Consider the following 24,404-nt stretch of genomic DNA (forward strand, 5'->3'; position numbering starts at 1 on the left):
GAAAAACAGCCCCAAAGCATGATGCTGCCACCACCATGCTTCACTGTGGGTATGGTGTTCTTTTGGTGATGTGCAGCGTTGTTTTTGTGCCAAACATATCTTTTGGAATTATGGCCAAAAATTGGTTTTATCAGACCATAACATATTTTCCCAAAATCTGAAGATTTTAATTTGTTTTTCAATTGAGTTTTACAGTTTATAAGTCACATTAAAAATGAAAAAAGTTCTAAAATTATTTACCTTTGTCAATTTGTTTACATTACACTAACCTGACATATTAACAGGAGTGTTTTTATATCTACTGTATATGAATTTAAGTATGGGCTTTCAATTAAAAACTAAAACTAAAAAATACCATGCATACTCATCTCCATTCTTCACCATCTGAGTGATGCTGAAGCTGTCTCACATCAACTCTAATGCCCCGTACACGCGATCGGAAACTCGGCCAGCAAAAGACCGATGAGAGCTTTTGGTCGGAAAATGCGGCCGCGTGTATGCTCCATCAGACTTTTGCTGGCCAAATTCCAGCCAGCAAAAGATTGAGAACAGGCTCTCTATTTTTCGATCGGAAAAAGTTCAGATCGGAAATTTCGATCATCTGTACAAATTCCGACGCGCAAAATTCCTACGCATGCTCGGAAACAATTCGAAACATGCTCAGAAGCATTGAACTTAATTTTCTTGGCTCGTCGTAGTGTTGTACGTCACCGTGTTCTTGACGGTTGAAAGTTCAGAGAACTTTTGTGTGACCGTGTGTATGCAAGGCAAGCTTGAGCGGAATTCCGTTGGAAAAAGCATCCAAGTTTTTTTCCAACAGAAAATCCGATCGCGTGTACAGGGCATTAGAACAAGAATCTAGCAGTCACATGACAATTCTCAGACTTCTCCAAGCAGAGTGCAGTGACTGTCTCCACTCTGCTCTTCCAATGCTCACTGGAACACTGGGCTAGGAGGGGCATGCATGGCTAGCTGGATTAGTCCCTCACCCGCGTGCCGAAAGGCGGAGCTAGCTGTCAATCAATCAGTGAGGTGGATCCCAACAATATTATTGGGATCCTTCCCAAGCCTGGCATGCTCTGCCCCATCAGCGGATAGTAAGCAATATCCTACTTTAAGCAGGCTCAGGGTCACAGGGGGACAAAAGTATAGGTACTCCTGTGCCTCACAAGAGAATTACAGCCAAAAAAGCTTTGTCCATACTTGTCTTTTAACCACTTCAGCTCCTGAAAGTTTATTGGAGACAATGTAACTCATAACAGTCAGCAGAAGCAGGGAGCACATAACTTTATTATCTCACAAGATTGGCAGGATCAACGGATATTTATTTTCACTAATCAAACATAGATACCAAAAAATAATAATCTTTAAATTGTACAGTATAGGAAACTGGCCAAAAGGGCGAAAATAAGAGAAGTTTATCGCCACAGTTTACATATACTGTAAAGGATCGTGACAGTCAGGGCTATTACAGCATGGATCCACTTTAAGCTTAATAGTTGTAAAGCTTGTAAAATCTGTCTTCATTTTGTCATCCAGCACTGAAATATTAGTTTATTGTTACATTCCCACATGGCCCCAATCTTCCCTGTGTATGTCACTGTCAGCTGGAATTCCCTGTGTCTTCTCCAGCCGCTGCTCTGGCTTGTCATTGTCACCAACATAATTGGCTGTTCGCATGTAAAACCATGTAAATGCTCCATAGCCACGGTTTTGTATCAGGACGATCATTTATCATCTTGAAAGGTGAGACATATTATTCTATCCCATGCAAATGATAAACAGCAGACCTAAAAATCACAATGACACTCCGTACGTGCAATTATGTGGGGACAGGATGTTTGGTCATCCTAAAAAGAAGCGGAATGCAGAATACTTTAATATTGAAGCACGCAAGATGTATTCTTCTGTATCTAACTACAAGAGTGACAGTGGAGATAAAATGTTAAAAGGCAGCTCCAGCCAAACTGAAGGGTATTCAAAGAAGAGCTTCCCAACAGGGGCACAAAGAAAAAAAAAAACTCACAGAGGTTCAAACCTTTCCTCACAATTCTATTTATTGCTCTGTGTTTCCACTGGTGAAATTTACAAGACACGCGCAGCTGAAAAATATTTGTTTTTGCTTCATTCGTTTTTTTGTTTTTTTCGTAGATTCGTAAATTTTAAAATTCGTAAATTTGATAATTCGGAATTCAGAAATACGTAAATTTTAAAATTTGGAATTAAAAAATTTGAAATTCATAAATTTGAAAATTCGGAAATATGAAAATTCGTAAATTCATAAATTAGAAAAATCTGAACATAAGAAAGAAAATTTGAAATAAAAACTAACTAGTTAACTAATAATAACTAACTATTAAATTATGGGTATTGGAATTTCCTTTTAAATTTGGCTGTTAGTGAACGTAACGAATACAAATTTATCTGAAGTTACGAATTATCTGAAATAAAGAATGCTGCATCTAAACAAATGGAACAGAACGAAATAATAAATATACGTTTTTATTATTATTATTGTTATCTGAAGTTACAAATTATCCAAAATAAATAATGCTGCATCTAAACAAATGGAACGGAATTAAATAATAATACATTTTTATTATTATTTTTGTTACTTATTATTATTATTATTATTATTATTATTAATAATTCATTACGTTCCATTCATTTAAATATGGCATTCGTTTTTACGGATAATTCGTAACTTTGGATAAAGTTGTATTCATTACGTTAACTTACAGCCAAATTTGAAAGGAAATTCCAATACCCATAATTTAGTAGTTGGTAATAGTTAAATTATTAGTTAGCTATTATTTCAGATTTTCGAGTTTTCAGGTTTTTGAATTTTCGGATTTTTGTTCTTATTTTTTGATTTTTGTTCTTTTGAATTTTCGGATTTTCATTCTTATTATTATCTTATTTTTGGATTCCGAATTTCGGATTTTCGAATTTCCAAATATTAAAATTTCTGAATATTCGGAAAATTTCGGAAATTCTGAATATTCCGAATTAACGAATTTGTCTTAATTCGTTAAGAAACAAATTCAGGGTTAAACGATTTGCACATGTCTAAAATTTACCTAATTTCCTGTCCTGTCTAACACAGTGAGACAAAATCTCCCAAAAGGGGATATACATATTCTAACACTGCCCTATTCATTGCAAGACATACATAAAAATAATAAAATGTAACATGGGCAAAACATAACACATATGATGCAGTCTGTCATTAGAATTAAAACAGCAGTTTTTTTAAAGCATAACTAAACCAGGGGTGTATCTACCAAGAAGCAAACAAAGCGTTTGCCTGGGGCGCCATTTTTTAGGTAGGTGGCTTCTGTACCGAGATGATGCAGGCAGTATCGGTTTTTAGAGCTCTCTTGTAATAGCAATTGGAGCAGCTTACTAGCCATTGGATTGCTATTACAAGCAGGGGACGTTCCCCCCTCCCGTCGCCTTCTGTGGCTCCCTGGGCTCTCCCGTCCCACCGGGAGACCCGAGTGACCAGCTGACACATCCACCAGCTGGACAGACAGCCGTGAGAAGCCTGGATCGGCTTTGCTTGGCTGTTTGTAACAGTAAACCAGAAACAATGACATGACATCACTTCCGGTTTACTCGGAAACCATCTGCGCCAGTTTTGATAAATCTAAAGAATTCAAAATCATTGATATTGGTGTTTTGATTGCTTTTAAGGGCAGGGGAGGGATTTGGGCGCTTATAGACCCCAGATCTCTCCATAAAGAGCACCTGTCACTGCCTTTTGCTGTCACAAGGATGTTTACATTCCTTGTGACAGCAATAAAAGTGATATATAAAAAAAAAAAAAGAATAATAATTTAAAAAAGTGCCCCCGGCAAAGGCGAACGCTTGTGTCGGTCCCGCATGCACGCAAACATCGATCGTACCATACATGTGAGGTATACAAAAAACACAGGAAATTTCCTCAGGGGTTTTTTAGCAGCAGAGAGTTGGTGTAAGAATAATTGATGTAAAAAAAATAATAATTTATTTAACAGACAATAGTAATTCCAAATGAACAATAATACATCATCCATATAGGTAGTGCGACAAAAACAAACATGGAACATCACTCATCGCAAAAAAACTCTATGTACAGGCATGGTTTGCCAATTGTATTCGTAACATATATATCCACATGAAAAACCCCAATGCATTTCGATCCTTGAGATTTCTGGTCTCTTCAGGGGGATTTATATTCTAGGGAAATGTCAAAATATCTAATTAAAGACTTTGGACAATATAAAAATATATATAGGTATAGTATTTCAAATTAAGCAAAATTATGTCTCCTTGCATATAGAGGTATAGTTACCAATGGGTGGATGAGGACATGAGGATGTGTCGCACAAACCGGCATTGCAGGATTATAGCCGTCCAGTGATCCCATCGCTGCCACATGTTCCCCCCGCGCCCTCTGGGTGGGTGCATAGTCCACTGAGCTTACAGGGGGCCACGTTTTGGGACCCAGAGAGGAGGATGGGGGGTAAAACACATGCAGATGGACATGCAAAAAAACTTTTTGTAGGTCGTAATTAACCACTTGCCGACCGCCGCACGACGATGTACGTCGACAGAATGGCACGGGCAGGCATATGGGCGTACCTGTACGTCCCTGCCTTCCCGCGGGTGGGGGGCCCGATCGGTGCCTGCGGCGGTCGGTATTCGTTCGGGAGCGATCCGGGATGAGGGGGCGGCCATTCATTCATGGCCACCCCCTCGCGATCGCTCCCGACGAATGGAAATCCTTCGTGACATCACTTCCTCTCCTGTAATGTAAACACAGGAGAGGAAGTGATGTAATCTCTCCTCCGTGTCGGTATTTTTCGTTCCGGCACCGAGGAGAGAGGATCGGTGAGTTTCACCAACACGACACTTCACAGTAGAACATGCCAGGCACACTCACACCCCCCCTTTACCCCCCGATCACCCCCCCAATTACCCCTGCCCCCCCAGTCACAGTGACACCAATGCATTTTTTTTTTTTTTTTGCATTGGTGTCATTTGTGACTGTAATAACTGTTAGGGCAGTTAGGGTTAGCCCCCTTTAGTTCTAATGTACCCCCCTAACCCCCCCCAATAAAGGTAAAACCCCCCTCCCGTCGCCAGTGTCACTAAGGCTGGGTTCACATTGCAGCGGTTTATGAGAACGGATGTGATTCGCACCGCACTGCAGTGCAAATCACATCCGATCTCTGCAATTCGAGTTCAGCCATTCGCCGCACCCGCCGCAAATTCGCACGGGACCCTTTTTTTGGTCCGCAGCAGAATCGGATCGCATGGGTGTTCACACCATGCGATTCGAGTTTGCAGATCGCACTGCGACATGCGAACTGATCTGGGGGTGTCATTAACATTTCACTGACACTCCCAGCAGTTCGCATAGGGCAGTGTGAACTGCCGCCGGGAGGCATGTGATGCGGGAACCCGCCGCGGATTCGTGGCGTTCCCGCATCGCTCCAGTGTGAACCCAGCCTAATAAGCGATCGTTTTTCTGATCGCTGTATTAGTGTCACAGGTGACGCTAGTTAGGCAGGTAGGTATTTAGGTTCGCCGCAGCTTTTTATAGCGCCAGGGACCCCCATATACTACCGCATAAAGCCCCCTGATTGCCCCCTAGTTAACCCTTTCACCAGTGATCACCATATAACTGTTACAGGTGACGCTGGTTGGTTAGTTATTTTTTTTATAGTTTCAGGGCACCCGCCATTTATTACCTAGTCTCACTAGTGTACCTCTAAATTTAGGGGTGTCTACTTTCCAAAATGGGGTCATTTGGGGGGGGGTTTGTGCCATCTTGGCATTTTATGGCCTTCAAAACTGTAACGCCCTTAGAAAGCCTGAAGGCGGTGCTTGGTTTTCGGGGCCCCGTACGCGGCTAGGCTCCCAAAAAGTCCCACATATGTGGTATCCCCGTACTCAGGAGAAGCAGCAGAATTTATTTTGGGGTGTCATTTCACATATGCCCATGGCATGCGTGAGCAATATATCATTTAGTGACAACTTTGTGAAAAAAATAAATAAAATAAAAAAGTTTGTAATTTTCCCGCAACTTGTGGCAAAATATAAAATATTCCATGGACTCAACATGCCTCTCAGCAAATAGCTTGGGGTGTCTACTTTCTAAAATGGGGTCATTTGTGGGGGTTTTGTGCCATCTTGGCATTTTATGGCCTTCAAAACTGTAATAGGTAGTGAGGAGTGAAGTCAAAAATGTACGCCCTTAGAAAGCCTGAAGGCGGTGCTTGGTTTTCGGGGCCCCGTACGCGGCTAGGCTCCCAAAAAGTCCCACATATGTGGTATCCCCGTACTCAGGAGAAGCAGCAGAACTTATTTTGGGGTGTCATTTCACATATGCCCATAGCATGTGTGAGCAATATATAATTTAGTGACAACTTTGTGTAAAAAAAAAAAAAAAAAAAAAAAAAGTTTGTAATTTTCCCGCAACTTGTGGCAAAATATTAAATATTCCATGGACTCAACATGCCTCTCAGCAAATAGCTTGACATTTTTTTTGTCATTATTCAATCGCTTGAGGCAAAAAAATAAAATATTCAATGGGCTCAACATGCCACTTATCAATTTCCTTAGGGGGTCTACTTTCCAAAATGGGGTAATTTGGGGGGGTTTTGTACTGCCCTGCCATTTTAGCACCTCAAGAAATGAGATAGGCAGTCATAAACTAAAAGCTGCGTAAATTCCAGAAAACGTACCTTAGTTTGTAGATGTGACAACTTTTGCGCAAACCAATAAATATACAGTTATTGACTTTTTTTTTACCAAAGACATGTGGCTGAATACATTTTGGCCTAAATGTATGACTAAAATTGAGTTTATTGGATTTTTCTAATAACAAAAAGTAGAAAATATCATTTTTTTTCAAAATGTGCGGTCTTTTTACATTTATATCGCAAAAAATAAAAATCGCAGAGTCAGTCAAATACCTTTAAAAGAAAGCTCTATTTGTGGGAAGAAAAGGACGCAAATTTCGTTTGGGTACAACATTGCATGACCGCGCAATTACCAGTTAAAGCAGCGCAGTGCCAAAGTGTAAAAAGACCTCTGGTCATTTACCAGCAAAATGGTCCGGTCTGAAAGTGGTTAAATAATATAATATTAGAGGGAGTATATAGAAGTGCTTGGCAGCTGTAGGCTTATTATTACCGTATATACTCGAGTATAGGCCGACCCGAATATAAGCCGAGGCCCCCAATTTACCCCCAAAAAAACTGGCAAACTTATTGACTCGTGTATAAGCCGAGGGTGAGACATGCCTGTCCATCCCTGTGTGTGTGTCCGTCCATCCCTGTGTGTCCGTCCATCCCTGTGTGTCCGTCCATCCCTGTGTGTCCGTCCATCCATCCCTGTGTGTGTGTGTGTCCATCCATCCATCCATCCCTGTGTGTGTGTGTCTCCATCCATCCATCCATCCATCCCTGTGTGTGTGTGTCTCCATCCATCCATCCATCCATCCCTGTGTGTGTGTGTCTCCATCCATCCATCCATCCATCCCTGTGTGTGTGTGTCTCCATCCATCCATCCATCCATCCCTGTGTGTGTCTCCATCCGTGTGTGTGTGTGTGTGTGTGTGTGTGTGTGTGTGTGTGTGTGTGTGTGTGTGTCCAGCCTACCTTTGTCCCGAGCCTCCGTCCCGTGCCTTGCCTCCTTGCCTCCGTCCCGTGCCGTGCCTTGCCTCCTTGCATCCGTCCCGTGTCGTGCCTTGCCTCCTTGCATCCGTCCCGTCCCGTGCCGTGCCGTGCCTTGCCTTGCCTCCGTCCCGTGCCCTCTTCGTCGGCGGCCATTGTAAAATTCAAAAGCTGCGCCGCCGCCTTCGCCTGTGATAGGCGGAACACTGAATTTCCCAGCAGCCTGTGTTCCGCCTATCACAGACGTCGTATCATCCTCGTCCGTAGTACGAGGATGATACGATGTCCGTGATAGGCGGAACACAGGCTGCTGGGAAATTCAGTGTTCCGCCTATCACAGGCGAAGGCGGAGCCGGAGGCGCGGCTTTTGAATAGAATGGCCGCTGTCTGTCTGCTCGACACGCTGATCGAGCGGGCAGACAGCGATGACTCGAGTATAAGCCGAGGGGGGCACTTTCAGCCTCAAAAAAGAGGCTGAAAATCTCGGCTTATACTCGAGTATATACGGTACTTGGTCATTAATGGATTCATATTATAGAAGAATTAAACTAGTTATACATAGCATGGCGTAGTTTATTCGTTTCCCTAGAATATAAATCCCCCTGAAGAGACCGGAAATCGCAAGGGTCGAAATGCATCAGGGTTTTTCATGTGGATACATATGTTACAAATACAATTGGCAAACCATGCTTGTACATAGAGTTTTTTTGCTATGAGTGATGTTCCATGTTTGTTTTTGTCACACTACCTATATGGATGATGTATTATTGTTCTTTTGGAATTACTATTGTCTGTTAAATAAATGTTTTTTTTTTTTAGATCAATTATTCTTACACCAACTCTCTGCTGCTAAAAAAAACCCCTGGGGAAATTTCCTGTATTTTTTGTATACTTATGGGTTATGCAGCTTTGGGGGCTCCCTTATTGTGTTATTTTTCCCTTTTTACATGTGAGGTATCACCGCAAATGTCAGATCATCGGCAGTAATTCTAGCACCAGACCTCCTCTGTAAACCAAAAGTGGTAACCTGTAAAGGCTTTTAAAGCGCCGACTATGGATAGTAAAAATAGTAAAATGTATGCCGTTTGTCGCCGCTGCACACTTTTAAAGTGGCTGGGGTGGGAAAAATTTAGATGGGGGGACTCCAGTTTCTAGTCTTGTCTAGAGCAGTACAAAACCAAAATACACCACTGAACTAAATCCAAAAAATGAAAATGTAATCTATTGTAGCTTACCAAATTTGAATGAGGGGACTGTGCTAGTTTTCATTTTTTCTGGCTTTTTATCCCTTTATATTCATCTGGTAATCCTGTTTTAGGTTGGCTGCACTCACTCCTCCACTGTATCTATGGAGGAACAACATAGCCTCCCTTGGACAGCAGCAAAGTCAGTCAGTGGAGAGAGTGGAGTTGGATGGGCTAGTAGATTTAGATGGACTTTACATAAGTGAATAACAATTTAAAGCCCAACTCCAGCTTGAACATTTTAAGCAGTTACAGCAATAGTTTTTTTTTCCATTTGGGATAAAGATTTTACATAAATAAATAATAGCTCACCATTGTAAGCATCACTGTCAATGTAAAAATGCAACTAAACCCATCGATTTAACTGTTTTCTAAACTAGTTACATTTAAAAGAGATTAAAACACAAACATGTATACTCACCTAGGGGGATGCAGCATCAATCCAATGGTCCCCCACTTGCTCTGTAGCGAGAATTGAGCGATCGAATACAACTGAACACTCAGTTCTCCCATATCTCTCTGAACAGAGAGTTGTGACTGTTAGGCCTCATGTACACTGCTGCTGGTAAACGGATGCTTAGGAGCAGTTGGGCATTTTTTTCAACTGCTCCTGAATTCTCCTCTATGTTATCTTATCAGTACATGTACATAAGGTCGTTTATAGTTGTTTCTAGGCAGTTGCGTTTAGAGGCTTTTTTTGGAACCCAAAAAAATGCGTTTAGAAGCTACAATTAGAGGCATTTCAAATGCCAAACGCGGCTCAACGTGGCTACCTGCATTTAGGCGCGTTTCCGTTTTTAACCACTAGAGATCCGCGCTATAGCCAAATGACGGCTACAGCGCAGACCTCCTTTGCCGGGACTATGTCTATTGACGTAGTCCCATGCATGAGCGGCCTGCGCGCCCCCTGAGGGGCGCGCGCGGCACGCTCTGTGATCGGCGAGTCTATGAGACTCGCCTGATCACGGATCCGAGCAAGGGGTCGATCCCGACCCCTTACCACGTGATCAGCTGTCAGCCAATGACAGCTGATCATGTGATACAACAGCGTGAGGAGAAAAAAAAGAGCCGTTCACCGGCGGCCGTGATCGGGACATCAGTCACGATCACAGCCAGCTTACCAGTGCCCATCTGCCCCCTGCCAGTGCCACCTCAGGAATAAATAAGTGCCCCCCGTCAGTGCCACCCAGCAGTGCCCATAGTGCCACCCAGCAGTGCCCACAGAGCCACACATCAGTGCCCACAGTGCCACACATCAGTGCCCACAGTGCCACCCATCATTGCCCACAATCTGCCTCAACAACGGTGCTGCACCCCAGTGCCACATATCCGTGCCCATTAGTGTCATCTACCAGTGCCCATCAGTGCCCATCAGTGCCGCCCATCAGTGCCCAGCAGTGCCACCTATCAGAGCCACCTATCAGTGCCACCTATCAGTGCCCATCAGTCCCATCTATCAGTGGTACCTATCAGTGCCCCTTAGTGCCACCCATCCATGCCACCCATCTGTGCCACCCATCCGTGCCATCTTATCTGTGCCCATCTTTGCCCATCAGTGCCGCATTATCTGTGCCCATCAGTACTGCCTTATCTGTGCCTATCGGTGCCACCTTATCTGTGGCTATTAGTGCCGCCTTAACTATGCCTATCAGTGCCCACCAGTGCAGCCTATCAGTGCCCACCAGTGCAGCCTATCAGTGTCCCACCAGTGCAGCCTATCAGTGCCGCCTCATCAGCGCACTTCAATGAAGGAGAAAAATGACCTGTTTGCAAAATTTTATAACAAACTATTAAACATGATTTTTTTTTTTTTTTTGCATCTTTTTTTGTTTGTTTAGCAAAAAATAAAACTCCCAGCTGTAATTAAATACCACCAAAAGAAAGCTCTATTTGTGGGAAAAAAATTATAAAAATTTCATTTGGGTACAGTGTTGTATGCCTGCGCAATTGTCATTCAAAGTGCATCAGCGCTGAAAGCTGAAAATTGGTCTGGGCAGGAGGAGGGTTTAAGTGCCCAGTAAGCAAGTGGTTAAAGGGAAACTTTATTTATTACTTTTGAGCTTTGAAAATGCTAAAAACACACCAAAAACTCAATTATCACTGTATGCAAGCTTGATATACCGTGTGATATTCCCCTCATCAGCCAATTATGCTGTACAATACACAACTTGCATTACTTGACGCTGAAGTTGAATAGGAATTTCACTCACCCGTCAACCATTGAGGATTTAACCTGATGACCCCCACATTGAGCTTGAGACCCTAATGTCTGGCTGTTTGCATTTATAGATCGGTCTAACCTTTTCCAGGAGAACGCCAAAGGTACCAATTGACATGCGTGTAAAATTCAAAAATTTCTCTGGATAATTACTCAGCTGAACAGACATATTAGAAAAGTATCCTGTGGACATGCGTTGCGCTATCAATGGATGTGTCCAGTACCGATGAACTCTGGTCCTCTCATGCAATTTTCTATGTCTTTGGAGCCTCAGCAAAAGCAACATCAGGAGCATTTCCTCACACATGCTCATCATGGGATCCATATTAACAAACCAACCAAAAAATAACAGCTAGATACAAGCACACTGCTTTCTCAGCTGCTACTCACACTGTTCTCTCACAGAATGACTGAAATAGTTAATAAATACTTGTTTTTAGTGCTTTCTAATCATTTGGGAGGGTCTCCTGAGGTTATCTTTAGTAAACGCTCCTGAACGCAAATGCCGCTAAATGCAGCTTGTAAACGCTGCTAAACACACGTTTTAAATGTGGATTACTGGCTGTGATGTTCCAGAATTCAGGAGAGGTTGAGAAATGTCCCGTGTACATGAAGCCTTATGCCCTGTACACATGTTCAGATTTTCCGACGGAAGATGTTCGATGGGAGCTTTTTGTAGGAAATTCCAACCACATATAGGCTCCATCGGACATTTTCCATCGGAATTTCCAAGTGTCAATAAAAAAACACACTACACAGGTTTTTAAAGTAGTTTATTAGACAGCTCTGGGGGTCTTCTTCCGACTTTGGGGGTCTTCTTCTGACTTCTCCGCGCCTTCTGGTTCTTCTCACCGGGCTCCGGAAGAGCCCAGCTTTCTCTGTCGCCGTCTTCTTCTTCCTTCTTCTGTTCTTCTGATGTTGACACAAGAGAGCATCTTGTCAACATCAGAAGAACAGAAGAAGGAAGAAGAAGACGGCGACAACAAAGGAGAAAGCCGAGCTCCTCCTCTAGCAAAAGAGCGGCAAAAGAGCAGAAGATAGCGGAGGAGCCCGGCTAGAAGAACTGGAAAGCGTGGAGAAGTCGGAAGAAGACCCCTGAAGTCAGAAGAAGACCCCGGAGCTGTCTAATAAACTACTTTAAAAACCTGTGTAGTGTGTTTTTTTATTGACACTTTTTCCCCCAGGTGAAAGGGCAGGGGTACGATGTACCCAATACTCATTCACATAGGGTGGGGGGCCTGGATCTGGGGGCCCCCTTATTAAAGGTGGCTCCCGGATTCCAATAAGCCCCCGCCCGCAGACCTCGACAACCAATGGCTAGGGTTGTCAGGAAGAGGCCCTTGTCCTCATCACCATGGGGACAAGGTGCTTTGGGGTGGGGGGGCGCAGGGTGCCCCCTTCCCCAAAGCACCCACCCCCCCATGTTGAGGGCATGCGGCCTGGTACGGTTCGGGGGGGCTTGCTCGTCCCCGCCCCCTTTCCTGACCGGCTGGGCTGCGTGCTCGGATAAGGGTCTGGTATGGATTTTTGGCATAGGGGATTACCCTTAAAATCCATACCAGGGCCTGGTGTACAGTACCCTGTAGGGCCTGGTGTACAGTACCCTGTAGCCAAGAACCAGCGCAATAGGATCACGCTGGAAACATTCTCACGGGCAGGTGCTGTAGTTGCCGCTGCGTTGTAGTTGGTCTGTCAGACCAGCATACAGACGAGTGAACTTCCCAACAGGAACTGGATCCGGCGGACTTTCAGCGGAAAGATTTAAAACATGTTTTATTTCTAGGTCTGCCGGACTTTGGGGAAGAAAAAGTCTGCTGTAGCCCACACACGATCGAATTGTCCGACGGACTCTGGTCCGAAAGTCCGATCGTGTGTACACGGCATAATAGTACAAGCAGTTGTGACAGTTATCATTCCTTGAATGTAACGGTTTTGGGAAACAGTGAAATTAATGGGTTAAGTTCCACTTTAAGACCGCTTTTACACTGAGGAGTTTTTCAAGTGCTGTGTTAAAAAAAAAAGCACCTGAAAAGCTCAAGAAAAATGTTTCCCTTTAAAATCTATGAATGTGTTTATACTGAGGCGGTGCACATCCATATCGCTGAAAAAAATCTTGCTTGCAGCATTTTTGGAGCGTGTTTGGTTAGTTAAAAAAAATGCACCAAAAGTGCTATTTGAACTCAATAGAAAATGCAGTAAAAATGCAGTTAAAAACACACCCGTGATGTGTCACGTCCTTTAAAAATTTAAAAACATACCATGAATGATAAGTGTTAGAATTCTTTGTGCTTTCAACTGATTTGTGAAGCCATCATATGGCTGGTGTCATAACTGATCACATATGCAGCACAATGGCAAGATCAAACAGAGGCTAAGGTGACAGTTTCTTTGGCTGGAAATGACAGGAGTGTTTAGTTCTATTTTAAATAGTTTAGATACATTTAGACAGAAGACAGGTATGCATGTTTTTGGAGTATGGAAGGAAACTGGAGCACCCAGAGCCAGAGTAAACCTATGCAAGCAACAAAGAGAACATGTAACCTCCAAGTAGATAGTGTTCTGGTTGGGATTCAGATTGAGGACCCCAGTGCTGCAAGGTGGGAGAAATAACCACTGATCCTTTGTGCTGCCCCATATTTCCACTTCTATGTCTTTCATTTTACAGTTTTTTTTGTCTGTATTTGGGCTGTATGGATAACTAATTTGTCACAGTATATCTTAGCACCATAATTGACTGTCTTATATATTTTTTTGTAGAATGGGAAAAAAGGTTAAGAAAGAAGTTGAACCACTTCCGAAAGATGTGGTAAGTTTGTCACTAGATTTAAAAAAAATGGAAATTTCAAACAATGAATATAGTTCGGTATGCAATATGGTGCATTACAGATTCTAGCTACATTGTGGCAGTTGTGCATTTTTAGACCATACAATAAAATAAGCTAGAATTCTGTAAATGGTTCATACACTCTTAATTAGGGATGGTCCGATGGTCGAAACGAACGCAAGTTTAACTCAATCATCGGGTGTTCGTTTATTCGCAAACAATCCGAACATATGGGGCGTTCACAGCAAATTTGAACGCTGCTGAGCACCTCATAATGCACTTTGAGCCTGTGCTCCCCCCATCCTGTCCTCCAGGCTGCATGCTTGGATAAGAGTCTGGTATGGATTTTGGGAGGAACACACGCGTGGAGCTCCCCTTAACGATACCAGACCCGACGGGCCTGGTATGGACTGGGGGGTGGGGGGGACCCACTCCGATTTTTATACATTACAGCCACAAGCTATTTTTTCCTTTGGAAATGTAATTTTGCTGTGGCACTGTTCTACACATCACATAGATGCGGCACTTTACAGGCAGACTAAGGGAACCCCCCAGGCACAATATTTAAAGGAATGTAAAATGTTTATTGTTTCACTTTAAGCATTATTAAAATCACTGCACCTGAAAAAATTGTAATTTTAAAACTTTATTTTGCATGGATACATCTCCCCTAGGGCAGTACCAGGTCCCATACATTTTTCATGGCAATAATTTGCATATACCGTATATACTCGAGTATAAGCCAAGATTTTCAGCCCCTTTTTTTAGGCTGAAAGTGCCCCCCTCGGCTTATACTTGAGTCACGGAGATCAGGTAGACAGACGGCGGCCATTCCACTATTCAAAAGCCACGCCTCCCTGTCTTTGATAGGCGGAACACTCAATTTCCCAGCAGTCAGTGTTCCGCCTATCACGGACATCCGCTCATTCTCATACTACGGACGAGGATGAGAGGATGTCCGTGATAGGCGGAACACTGACTGCTGTGAAATTGAGTGTTCCGCCTATCACAGACAGAGAGGCGCGGCTTTTGAACAGTGGAATGGCCGCTGTCTGTCAGACGAGGAGGAGAGGTGCGGCATGGTACACAGAGGCTGCAGATTGGCACAGGTAGGCAGGGATGGACACAGGGATGGACGGGACACAGGGATGGACGGGACACAGGGATGGACGGGACACAGCGATGGACGGGACACAGCGATGGACGGGACACAGCGATGGACGGGACACAGCGATGGACGGGACACAGGGATGGACACAGGGATGGACAGGACACAGGGATGGACGGGACACAGGGATGGACGGGACACAGGGATGGACACAGGGATGGATGGGACACAGGGATGGACGGGACACAGGGATGGACACAGGGATGGACGGGACACAGGGATGGACACAGGGATGGACGGGACACAGGGATGTCTCACCCTCGGCTTATACACGAGTCAATAAGTTTTCCCAGTTTTTTTGTGGTAAATTAGGGGCCTCGGCTTATATTCGGATCGACCTATACTCGAGTATATACGGTAAGCCTTTAAAATTAGAACTTTTGATTTTTCATGTTTGTGGCCTATAGACTTTAATAGGATTCGCATGTTTACTCAAACTTTTTGCCTGTTCACATTTTCTGGTACGAACCGAACCGGGGTGTTCAGCCCATCCCTACTCTTAATGCACTTGTCTTTTACTGCTCTGTCCCCTCTTGTTCCGGCAGTTTGGTGATCAGTTTATACAAACCCTACTTTTGAGAGATATTCTTCTCCCTGATGCTGTACAGCCTCTCTCCCAAACTGTTCAGAATTCTGCACAGTGCTACTTGCAAATACAAGCTGCAGACTTTAGTTCCTCACCGGACCGAAAGGCTGCATAGAGGCCCTGGTTTGAAATGAATGGAGTCCAATGTGCACAATTTTGGTATCTGCAGACAGAAGGTTGTGTTGTGCCGGGAAAAAAATGCACAGAAAAAATCCTGTAGGAGCGGGGTTACAGGTAAGTACCCTACAAACTATGATCAAACTACTGGAGGGGATCGCAAAAGGATAAGTGCACTAAAGCCTATTTGTGCTGCAGAGCATATAGTGTAATTTGGTGGACCCTGCAGTGTTTTCTCATGAATTTTCTTCTCTCTGCTTAACACTGTAGAGAGAACTCCGTAATTGGATGAGTATCCTGTTAAAAAACTTTTGACAGGTCATGTGACTGGACTCTCTTGCCCCCTGCTTTTGTCCATTCAGTGCTATCAATATTGATCTGCTTGCTTCGGGGTCTGGAATCAAACCGAACACATTTATAAAGCTCAGCACTGTCGGAAGTCAACGCTACTGCTTTATGATTGGGGTCCTACAAGTACTTTTATCTTATAACTGCCTCCTAGTATGTTCCAGCTATAAAATATAATGTCTTATGTGTTGACTTGTTAGAGGATAGTACTCCTGTTTACTTTTCATGCTCTCTCCTTCCAGTTTGATCCATTAGCAATTGAAAGTAAGAAGGCTGAAACAGCTGTGTTGATGCTGCAGTCTCCAGAAGAAGAAATTCTCACAAAAGCATGTGATGCCTTGTATAAATTTGCACAGAAAGGTTAGTTTTCTTTGAGGTAAAATCATGAAATCATAAGTGTTGGAAAATGTGTGTAAATGTTGCAAGGCGAATGTAGACTTTTAGATTGACAGTCGCCAGATCGCTTCCACAGACCCCCAGATTGGGCGCCATACTTGCCATATATCCAAGATTCCAATATCCCACCTGAGGGCCTGGGAACCAAATGGTGTGTGTTGCCATGTACAGGGGAGGGAGACCAACAAACGCCCGTTTGCTGATCTCATATAGCTAGTAAGAGTCCAGAAGCAATGAGGTAAGAAATATTGGGCAAAGAAGCAATGAGGTAAGGAAGTTGGATCTCCATAAAAAAAGGAATTTGGAGACACGGAGGTGGCTCGGAGCAAGTTGGAAATGCATACTTGAATTGTAATTTTTTTAAATCAAAGTTTACTTTAAAGTGAGAGTAAACTCCCATGCATGAATTTTACCTATAGGTAAGCCTATAATATGGCTTACCTAATAGATATTGTAAATATCACCTAAACATGCACTGTTTAGGAGATATTTACTGTAGATGCAGCCGTTGACGTCAACAGCGCATGCGCTCTGAAAGAACGGCATACCTATGCCGTTCCTTCAGAGTCCTGTGCCGTAAACGGCAGCTCCCACACGCATGTGTGGAAGTGACATCATCACAGCTCCGGCCACTCACACAGCCAGAGTCCACGAACCAAGAAGTAAGACCGGGTGAAGATGGAAGTGCCTTCAGCGGTGACAGCACTCCGCTGGAGGGCTTTGTTTTAAGGTAAGTTTCACATAATGTGCTAGTATGCGATGCATACTAGCACATTATAACATTGACTCGCATGTTTAAATAAAGGCCAGTGGTTTACTACTGCTGTAGCCTCCCTGGCGGCATTCCTGAGTCTGGCTCGGGGTGAGATTTAATTTACATAAGCGGTATTCCCGAGCCAGACTCAGGATCGCATCGCTGGATCCATGTAGGGGGTTACTCACCTTGTCCCCTGGATCCAGCGATGTCTCCCCGCTGTGATCTGCGAGCCGCCGTGTCTCGCTCGATCTGTGACAGGGCAGAGCTCTGTTCCCTGCGAGCGCTGTGACGCACGGGGGCGGAGTTCAGCGCCAAATTCAAAAAGTAAAAAACACAGTATAGATACAGTATACTGTAATCTTACAGATTACAGTACTGTATCAAATAATTACACATCCCCTTTGTCCCTAGTGGCTTGTCCAGTGTCCTGCATGCAGTTTTATATTATAAATACTGTTCTTTATGCCAGGAAACTGGAGATTGTCCATAGCAACCAAAAAATGTCCCTTTACATCAAAAGTGATTATAGACCAGCTAGAAAACAGCGATAATAAATTAGAATCACTCACAGAATTGAGTGATAGTAATTTGTGGGGAAATTCGTCATCAAACACTAATAGTTATTTATTTTATTTTATATATATATATATATATATATATATATATATATATATATAATATATATTATATTATAATTTATGATTTAAAATTTTATCATACCCGGGATGTCTATTATGCCACGTACACACGATCGGAATTCTCGTCGGAAAAAGCTCTGATGGTTTTCCCGACGGAATTCCGACGGAATTCGGCTCAAGCTGTCTTGCCTACACACGATCACACTGAATTCCGATCGTTTAGAATGCGGTGACGTACAACATGTACAACAGGACTAGAAAAAGGAAGTTCAATAGTCAGTAGCCAATAGCTTCTGTCTCGTAGTTGAATCTGAGCATACGTGATTTTTGGCGTGAATTGCATACACACGGTCACATTTTCCGATGAAAAGCTCTCATCGGTCTTTTTCTGGCCCGGAAATCCGATCGTATGTACGCGGCATTAGATTCTTGTTTGGATGGATTTAAGTGAATTATTTCTAAGAATTACAGGCCTACAATATAAAACGCATTCAGCACCTAAAAATCTAAAATAATCATACTGCCAGGGAGGTTAAGGGACAACACTGATCTGAATTCAGAAGCAGTACAGCAGCATTGTCACCTCATCACAAGAAGCAAGATGAAGTACTCTTCACTGGCAGCATCATCAGGTATTCTTAATACTTGACAGGGGGACAAAGGGAAAAACTATAACTGCGGATGCACTTACGGTTATGTGCTGCAGCACATTTTTTTTTACTAGGAGACTATAGTTCCATTTTAATAATAAAGTAAACATTCATTATCTAGCTGTGCAGATGTTAAAACACGCATGTATCATATATCCGCATTTGTAAAAATTGCATTAATGCAAAATTGCAAGTTGTCGTGATATTGGCAGCAAAACTGTTTCATGTTGACATTTATAACGATCATCAACATAGATCTATAATGATGTTGCTTACTACCTCACTTTCTACAGCGCTATATAGGTCACCCAACTTAATTTTATTGATCCTGTAACAAGCTGTAATTTCCTTTCGATAACACTAAATTATTAAATCCTGTTCCTCCAGGAGATGAAAATAAAGTAACACTTCTAGGACTCGGCGCGGTAGAATCATTATCTAAGCTCATCTCTCATGAAGATAAAACAGTTCGCAGAAATGCCGTCATGGTGTGTGGGATCATGGCAGCACACAGTAAGTTATTATTTAAAAGGGTTTCTGAGACAAACTGGGTTAGGCACCATCCATGATTTATTTTTATTTTTTTATACTGATAAATACATTTTCAAGACAAGCTTTCCTGGGTCTACCCCCTTCTTTTAAAGCCTAAGTTAAGTTAAAAAATAAAAATAAGCACAAGGGACATTTATTCATTGTGATGTTGCTGTGTTCTTATGTAGCAGAAATCTTTCTGCTCCAAAATCCCCCCCCCCCCCCCCACCCCCACCGCCGTAATCTTTCCATGCTGCGGGCTTTAATAGAACTAAAAGAGCTTTCACAGGCTATCATCAAGAGTGCCCAACTATGCCTGCCTATGACCCTCAGAAGTGTGCACCCCACCCCTCATGCGACTCCCCCCCCACCATGCTTCCAAGGCCCAGTTGTCCCACCTGCGGGCCTGGGACCCACATAGCAAGTGCTGCTAGGTGGAGGAAAGTGAGACCAGTAAACATACGTTTGCTGATCTCCCCTAGCTGTAGATAAGCTGGAAGTGACATCACTTGTCGTTACTTTGCCTCACTGTAGTGATCTGCAGACCATTAACTTCAATGGCAGGCAGGTGAGACATCAAGGGCTCAAAAGACCCCTGATGTCTCATTAATGAAAACCTGTCACAAAGTATATATATCACATAAGGGATTCTTTATGTTTGTCCCTTATGTTATATAAATAAAGTTTTAATGAAAAAAATTGTGACAAAAAAGTTACACCCAAGAGCTAATAACCCCCCCCCATTTTAATTTTGGGCCTCCCCCCTTACGCACACACACACACACACACACATGTGAAAACACCCAACAGGAGCACCTATGTGCAAAAATGTTGCTTGTGCTACATATATTACATATCAACACGCACAATGGATTAAGAATAATAATTCCAACCCTATTATTCATGGCTAACTTTAAAGTGATGACCTATAGGAGCTTTTAAAGTGTCACCTATAGAAAATATAGTGTACAAAAGTTATGTTGTTTGGCAGGCTTGTTCAATTTTAAAACTTGACATGTTCGGTATCTATTTACTCGATGCAGCCTCATATTTTATATTATATAAAAAAAATGGATAATATATTGTGTTTGTGTGCCCAAAAATTCACTTTAGTGCATTTTTTACTTAAAATATGCACTTCATAAACTGATAAGCTTGATAAACTGTTACGTAAATATCATGTGACATAAAAAATTGGAACCACCACCATTTTATTATCCAGGGTGTCCACTTTCAGAGAATATATAAAGTTTGGGGGTTTTAACTAACCTTCAGGCCTAAAATTATTTTTTAAACATGTAGATCTCTGGTCTTGGCCAGTCTAATAAGGACCTACAAGGCCAAAGATAGCTGACATGCTTCAATATGTAGTGGGTTGTGAGGCATAGTGGGTGCAAAAATGGTGAAAGTCATTGGGCGCCAGACACTTCTTGGATGTAAAAGAGATTTTATTTCTTTTTGACATTCCTTTTTGTATTTTTGGGGGAAAGAGGGTTAAGGCCAGGATATCCTTAAGTAGTTATAGATTCAATTGGCAGACTCCGAGACTTGAATAGGAAGATAGCCGTGCAGGGAAAGGCCCCAGCTAGGCGCCCCATCTGCACATGCAGGAATGCTGTCTCCTATGGTAACAGTCCTGTAACAGTTCCTAACTCAAACGTAACACTCTTTCAGCTCCACTACAACTGCCTCTTGTAGTTATTCAACACTGAGCTCCCAGTCTCTCACCTCTGATTCACTGATTCTGAATCCCTTGAGCTCCTCCAAGGTTGCTGTGGTATCTCCCTCAAGCGTCACCCCTGCTTTTCTGCTGGGTTCCTAGCTTGGCACTCCAGATACTTATCAAGCTTCACCCCTGCTAACCGGTAAGGTCCCTAGCTTGACTCACAAGGCTGCTCTGCAAGCGTCTCCTCCACGGGTTGGGTCCCTGATTTGTTCACCAACTGAAGTTTCTCGATTCTCCACTGTGCCCATTCGGTGAGAATATGGTTCTGGTACTTTCTTCAGTTACTCACTGTGGTCCCTGGTAAAGGTCATTGGTCCCTTTGTGGCGACAACTTCCTTTCTACCTCCAACCACTGACAGGTTGTCTGGCCGGCAGAACCGTCACTTTTGGTTGGACTGCAAGCCGCAGTCCAAACCCTGAGCTGCCCTCTTACTTCTGGATAGGCCCTCACGCAGCCTTGCAGCCAGATGCCCCCAGGATAGGCCCAATCTCCGGCCTAACAGCCCAGGGCGTACAACACACCTCCACCCAGACAGCTGTTCAGATGGCAGAGAACATAGATCACCTGACCTCACCCGAATATATACGTTCTCCCAGGTCAACGGATTCAAGAAAACCCCTGCCCATTGGCTGAGATACCCCATATACTCATAATCTGACCTTGACTTACCCTTCTCATATCTAGTATCACCAATGTCCCCGGCCACTTAGTGGTAGAAGAGAAAAGTGCAACAAATCCAAACTTAGGGTGAAATCAATAGATCTCCATCAGTCGACCAAGATAACTACTCTTGGCAAGTAAATTTGTGAGGAGCTCCCTGACTAAACCCCAGGGTGCAGCAAATGTGTGCAAATAAGCACAAAAAACAGCCCAGGCAGGGAAAGGGTTTTAAGTCCAAGCAAGAGTGAGAAACACTGAAATCTACTTTTGTGTTTAGCACCCCTTCCATAGCCTCTGAATAAACAGAGACCCTTGCCCACTGTGGCTTACTTTATTTGGAGCCTAATGTCAGATAAGCAGCTTGATGCTGCGAATGAAACAAGATCTCTATTCTTGGAAGACACAGAAGGGACTGACCTCACGTTTTCCATAATGTTCAAAGTGATAACATATTATGTTTCCCATATTAGGTATGTAACAATATGGATTTACAGATGTTAAATGTGTCTGAAAGTAATATAGAAATTCTCCAAACAGTCAAAAATAGGCCTGGTAAGGCCCTGATCTTGGTGCACTATCCATGCACTGTAGATGTCAACTCTGCTAAAGCTAAATTCCACCTTATATTAGAGCCAATACCAGCAACCCAATATTGGAGCCTTTGCAGCCAATAGAGTCTCTTATAGAGGAATGTTCAAAAATGTTAGCAAGGCTTAACTCTATAGAGCTGTGGCTTAGTGCAGGGTCATTGGAGGTGATGTCTACAATATGTAAGAAGTAGGTCTGGTCTTGAGGACTCCCCTGGTGCACTGAAATGCTTCAGAGGATCCTAAAGGTACTTTTAGAAACTTTTCAGGACCTTCTCCTCAGTCATACTGTTGGTTTAGATATTTAAAGGACCTCCATTGTGAAGAAATATGAGGCTTTGGATGAGGTTTATACATTAAGGCTAGGTTTACACTATTGCGAATTGGAAGCAAGTTTTCCGCATCCAATTTGCATGTCAGAAGACTGTGACCGGCTCTCAGTTCACACATCTCCGGAGCAGCTCCAGAGCGAATTGCACATAAGTCCTGTGCATCTTCTGGTCTGTTTCATGTCTGAATTCAACCAAAAATTCAGACTAAAATCAGACCTAAAACAGTGAACAGGGACCCACCATGAACACAGCCTTAATGTATTTATTCCTTTTTAGTTTCCATATTTTTATCTACATTTTTGCTCATGTTTGCCTGCTGACAAAGGTAGAGAGAAAAATTGACAGTTGGGACAATAACTACTGTAAACTAACAGGGATGCTAGAGCAGTATGAGGGCCCATTCACATATTCACGTTTTGGTGGGTTAATGTGCATATTGTTGCATGTTGTGTTAAAAAAGCCCATTAATTTGAGTGGGATGCCCAAAGCACCAGAATGCACATGTGCCATTTTTAGCAACACAATGCACAACTGTGCTTTAGCAAGCATTGTGGTGGGCTTCCACTCAGAATTAATTAAAGGTATATAGACTGTGCACTTTGCAAAGTGCAGTTGCATTCTGCAAGTGCAGTTTCTCCAGAGCTTAGTAAATGAGGTAAAGCTTAACTTTGCAAACCGTACCCAATCATGTGCAATGAAAATTAAAAAACCCAATTTTTGCTTGCACATGATTGGATAATGGAAGTCAGCATAGCTTCTGCTCATTTACTAAGCTCTGGAGCAGCTGCACTTGCAGAGTGCAACTGTACTTTGCAAAGTGCACAGCCTATGTGCCTTTAGTAAATCAACCCCATTGTATGTTGCTATGCTTTGCAGGACTGTCTTTAAGGCAGGGCAAAAGAGGCAGCTGTCCTGGGCCCCATCATTGTTGTGGGGCCCAAAGCAGCTGTCTGATATTTGCCAACTATCCCAGTTTAAATTCCCTTATCCCTTGAAGTTTTAGTTCCGTGCTGTGTCTCGATATCTCAGTGTGAAGTTCTGTTACTAAGGCCATGTACAGATGACTCACCTGCAGACCCTGTGTTTACATGTAAATAACCAGCATTGATATATAAATAGTGGTTTACCAGTAGCATTGATATGTAAATAGAAGCGCCACTCATATGTATATCATGCCCCCCTGAGGTCATATCCACCATCACTTCTGCTGAATGCTGCCCGGGGGGGGGGGGGGTAAAGGGGCATGCTTCAAAGTCCTGCCTACAACTGTGGTCAATAAGCCTAACATCAACCTGTTCTGCAAAGGTAAGCAAATTGGAGGTGTAACCCTTTTTCAAAATAACATGGGTCCACAGCACCCTGAATTTTAGTGCATATGAATATGCACATCTCAGCACATGCGTGAGGATGTCATTAACAATTAATGCCATTGCTGTGTATCTGATAAAGTACGGCGTGTTTCTGTGGTGCCAGGAAATCGAGTTTGCATGCGTTCCCGACAGGCTAAATGTCTCATTTACATTGGTGGTCAGAGTAAATCGTCTCATTACATTGGGGCTTGGTGTACAATCCTTTCATTAACACTAGTGGCCAGTGTGAAGGTCCCCCTTACATTGGTGGTCAGTGTAAATGCTTCATTACATTGGTGGTCAGTGTAAATCCCCCTTACATGGAGGTCATTGTATATACCACCTTATATTGATGGTTGGTGTAAATGTTCCTATTACATTGTTGTCAGTGTAGAAATCCCTCTTTATATTAGTGGGTGGTGTAAAATCCCCCATTACATGGTGGTCAGTGCAAATTGCTCCTCACATTGGTGGTCAGTGCAAATTCCCCCTCACATTGGTGGTCAGTGTAGAATCTCCCACTATATACTTGCTAAAGATTTCTAACTTTGCTCTACATGATTCAGAAATTGCCACAGTGTACTGCCTCCTAACTAATCCCATCC

At 43.1% G+C, this 24,404-nt stretch overlaps 1 protein-coding gene across 2 annotated transcripts in view; it reads left to right on the top strand.

Moving 5' to 3' along the window:
- ARMC3 (armadillo repeat containing 3) overlaps positions 1-24,404 on the top strand; it is a 128,478-nt gene that overhangs the window by 12,811 nt on the left and 91,263 nt on the right. The window contains exons 2-5 of one of the 2 annotated variants that reach the window (XM_077490961.1): positions 11,201-11,233; positions 13,887-13,935; positions 16,415-16,532; positions 19,001-19,126. In XM_077490961.1, coding sequence (XP_077347087.1) covers positions 13,888-13,935; positions 16,415-16,532; positions 19,001-19,126 — 292 coding nt within the window. In that variant the 5' untranslated portion in view covers positions 11,201-11,233; position 13,887. The remainder of the gene's footprint in view (positions 1-11,200; positions 11,234-13,886; positions 13,936-16,414; positions 16,533-19,000; positions 19,127-24,404) is intronic. The other variant, XM_077490960.1, reaches the window with a different exon arrangement.

The sequence above is a fragment of the Lithobates pipiens genome, unplaced genomic scaffold (assembly GCF_037356315.1).
Source record: "Lithobates pipiens isolate NorthernLeopardFrog02 unplaced genomic scaffold, aLitPip1_a1.2 Scaffold_19, whole genome shotgun sequence".
In the NCBI taxonomy this organism is placed as follows: Eukaryota; Metazoa; Chordata; class Amphibia; order Anura; family Ranidae; genus Lithobates; species Lithobates pipiens.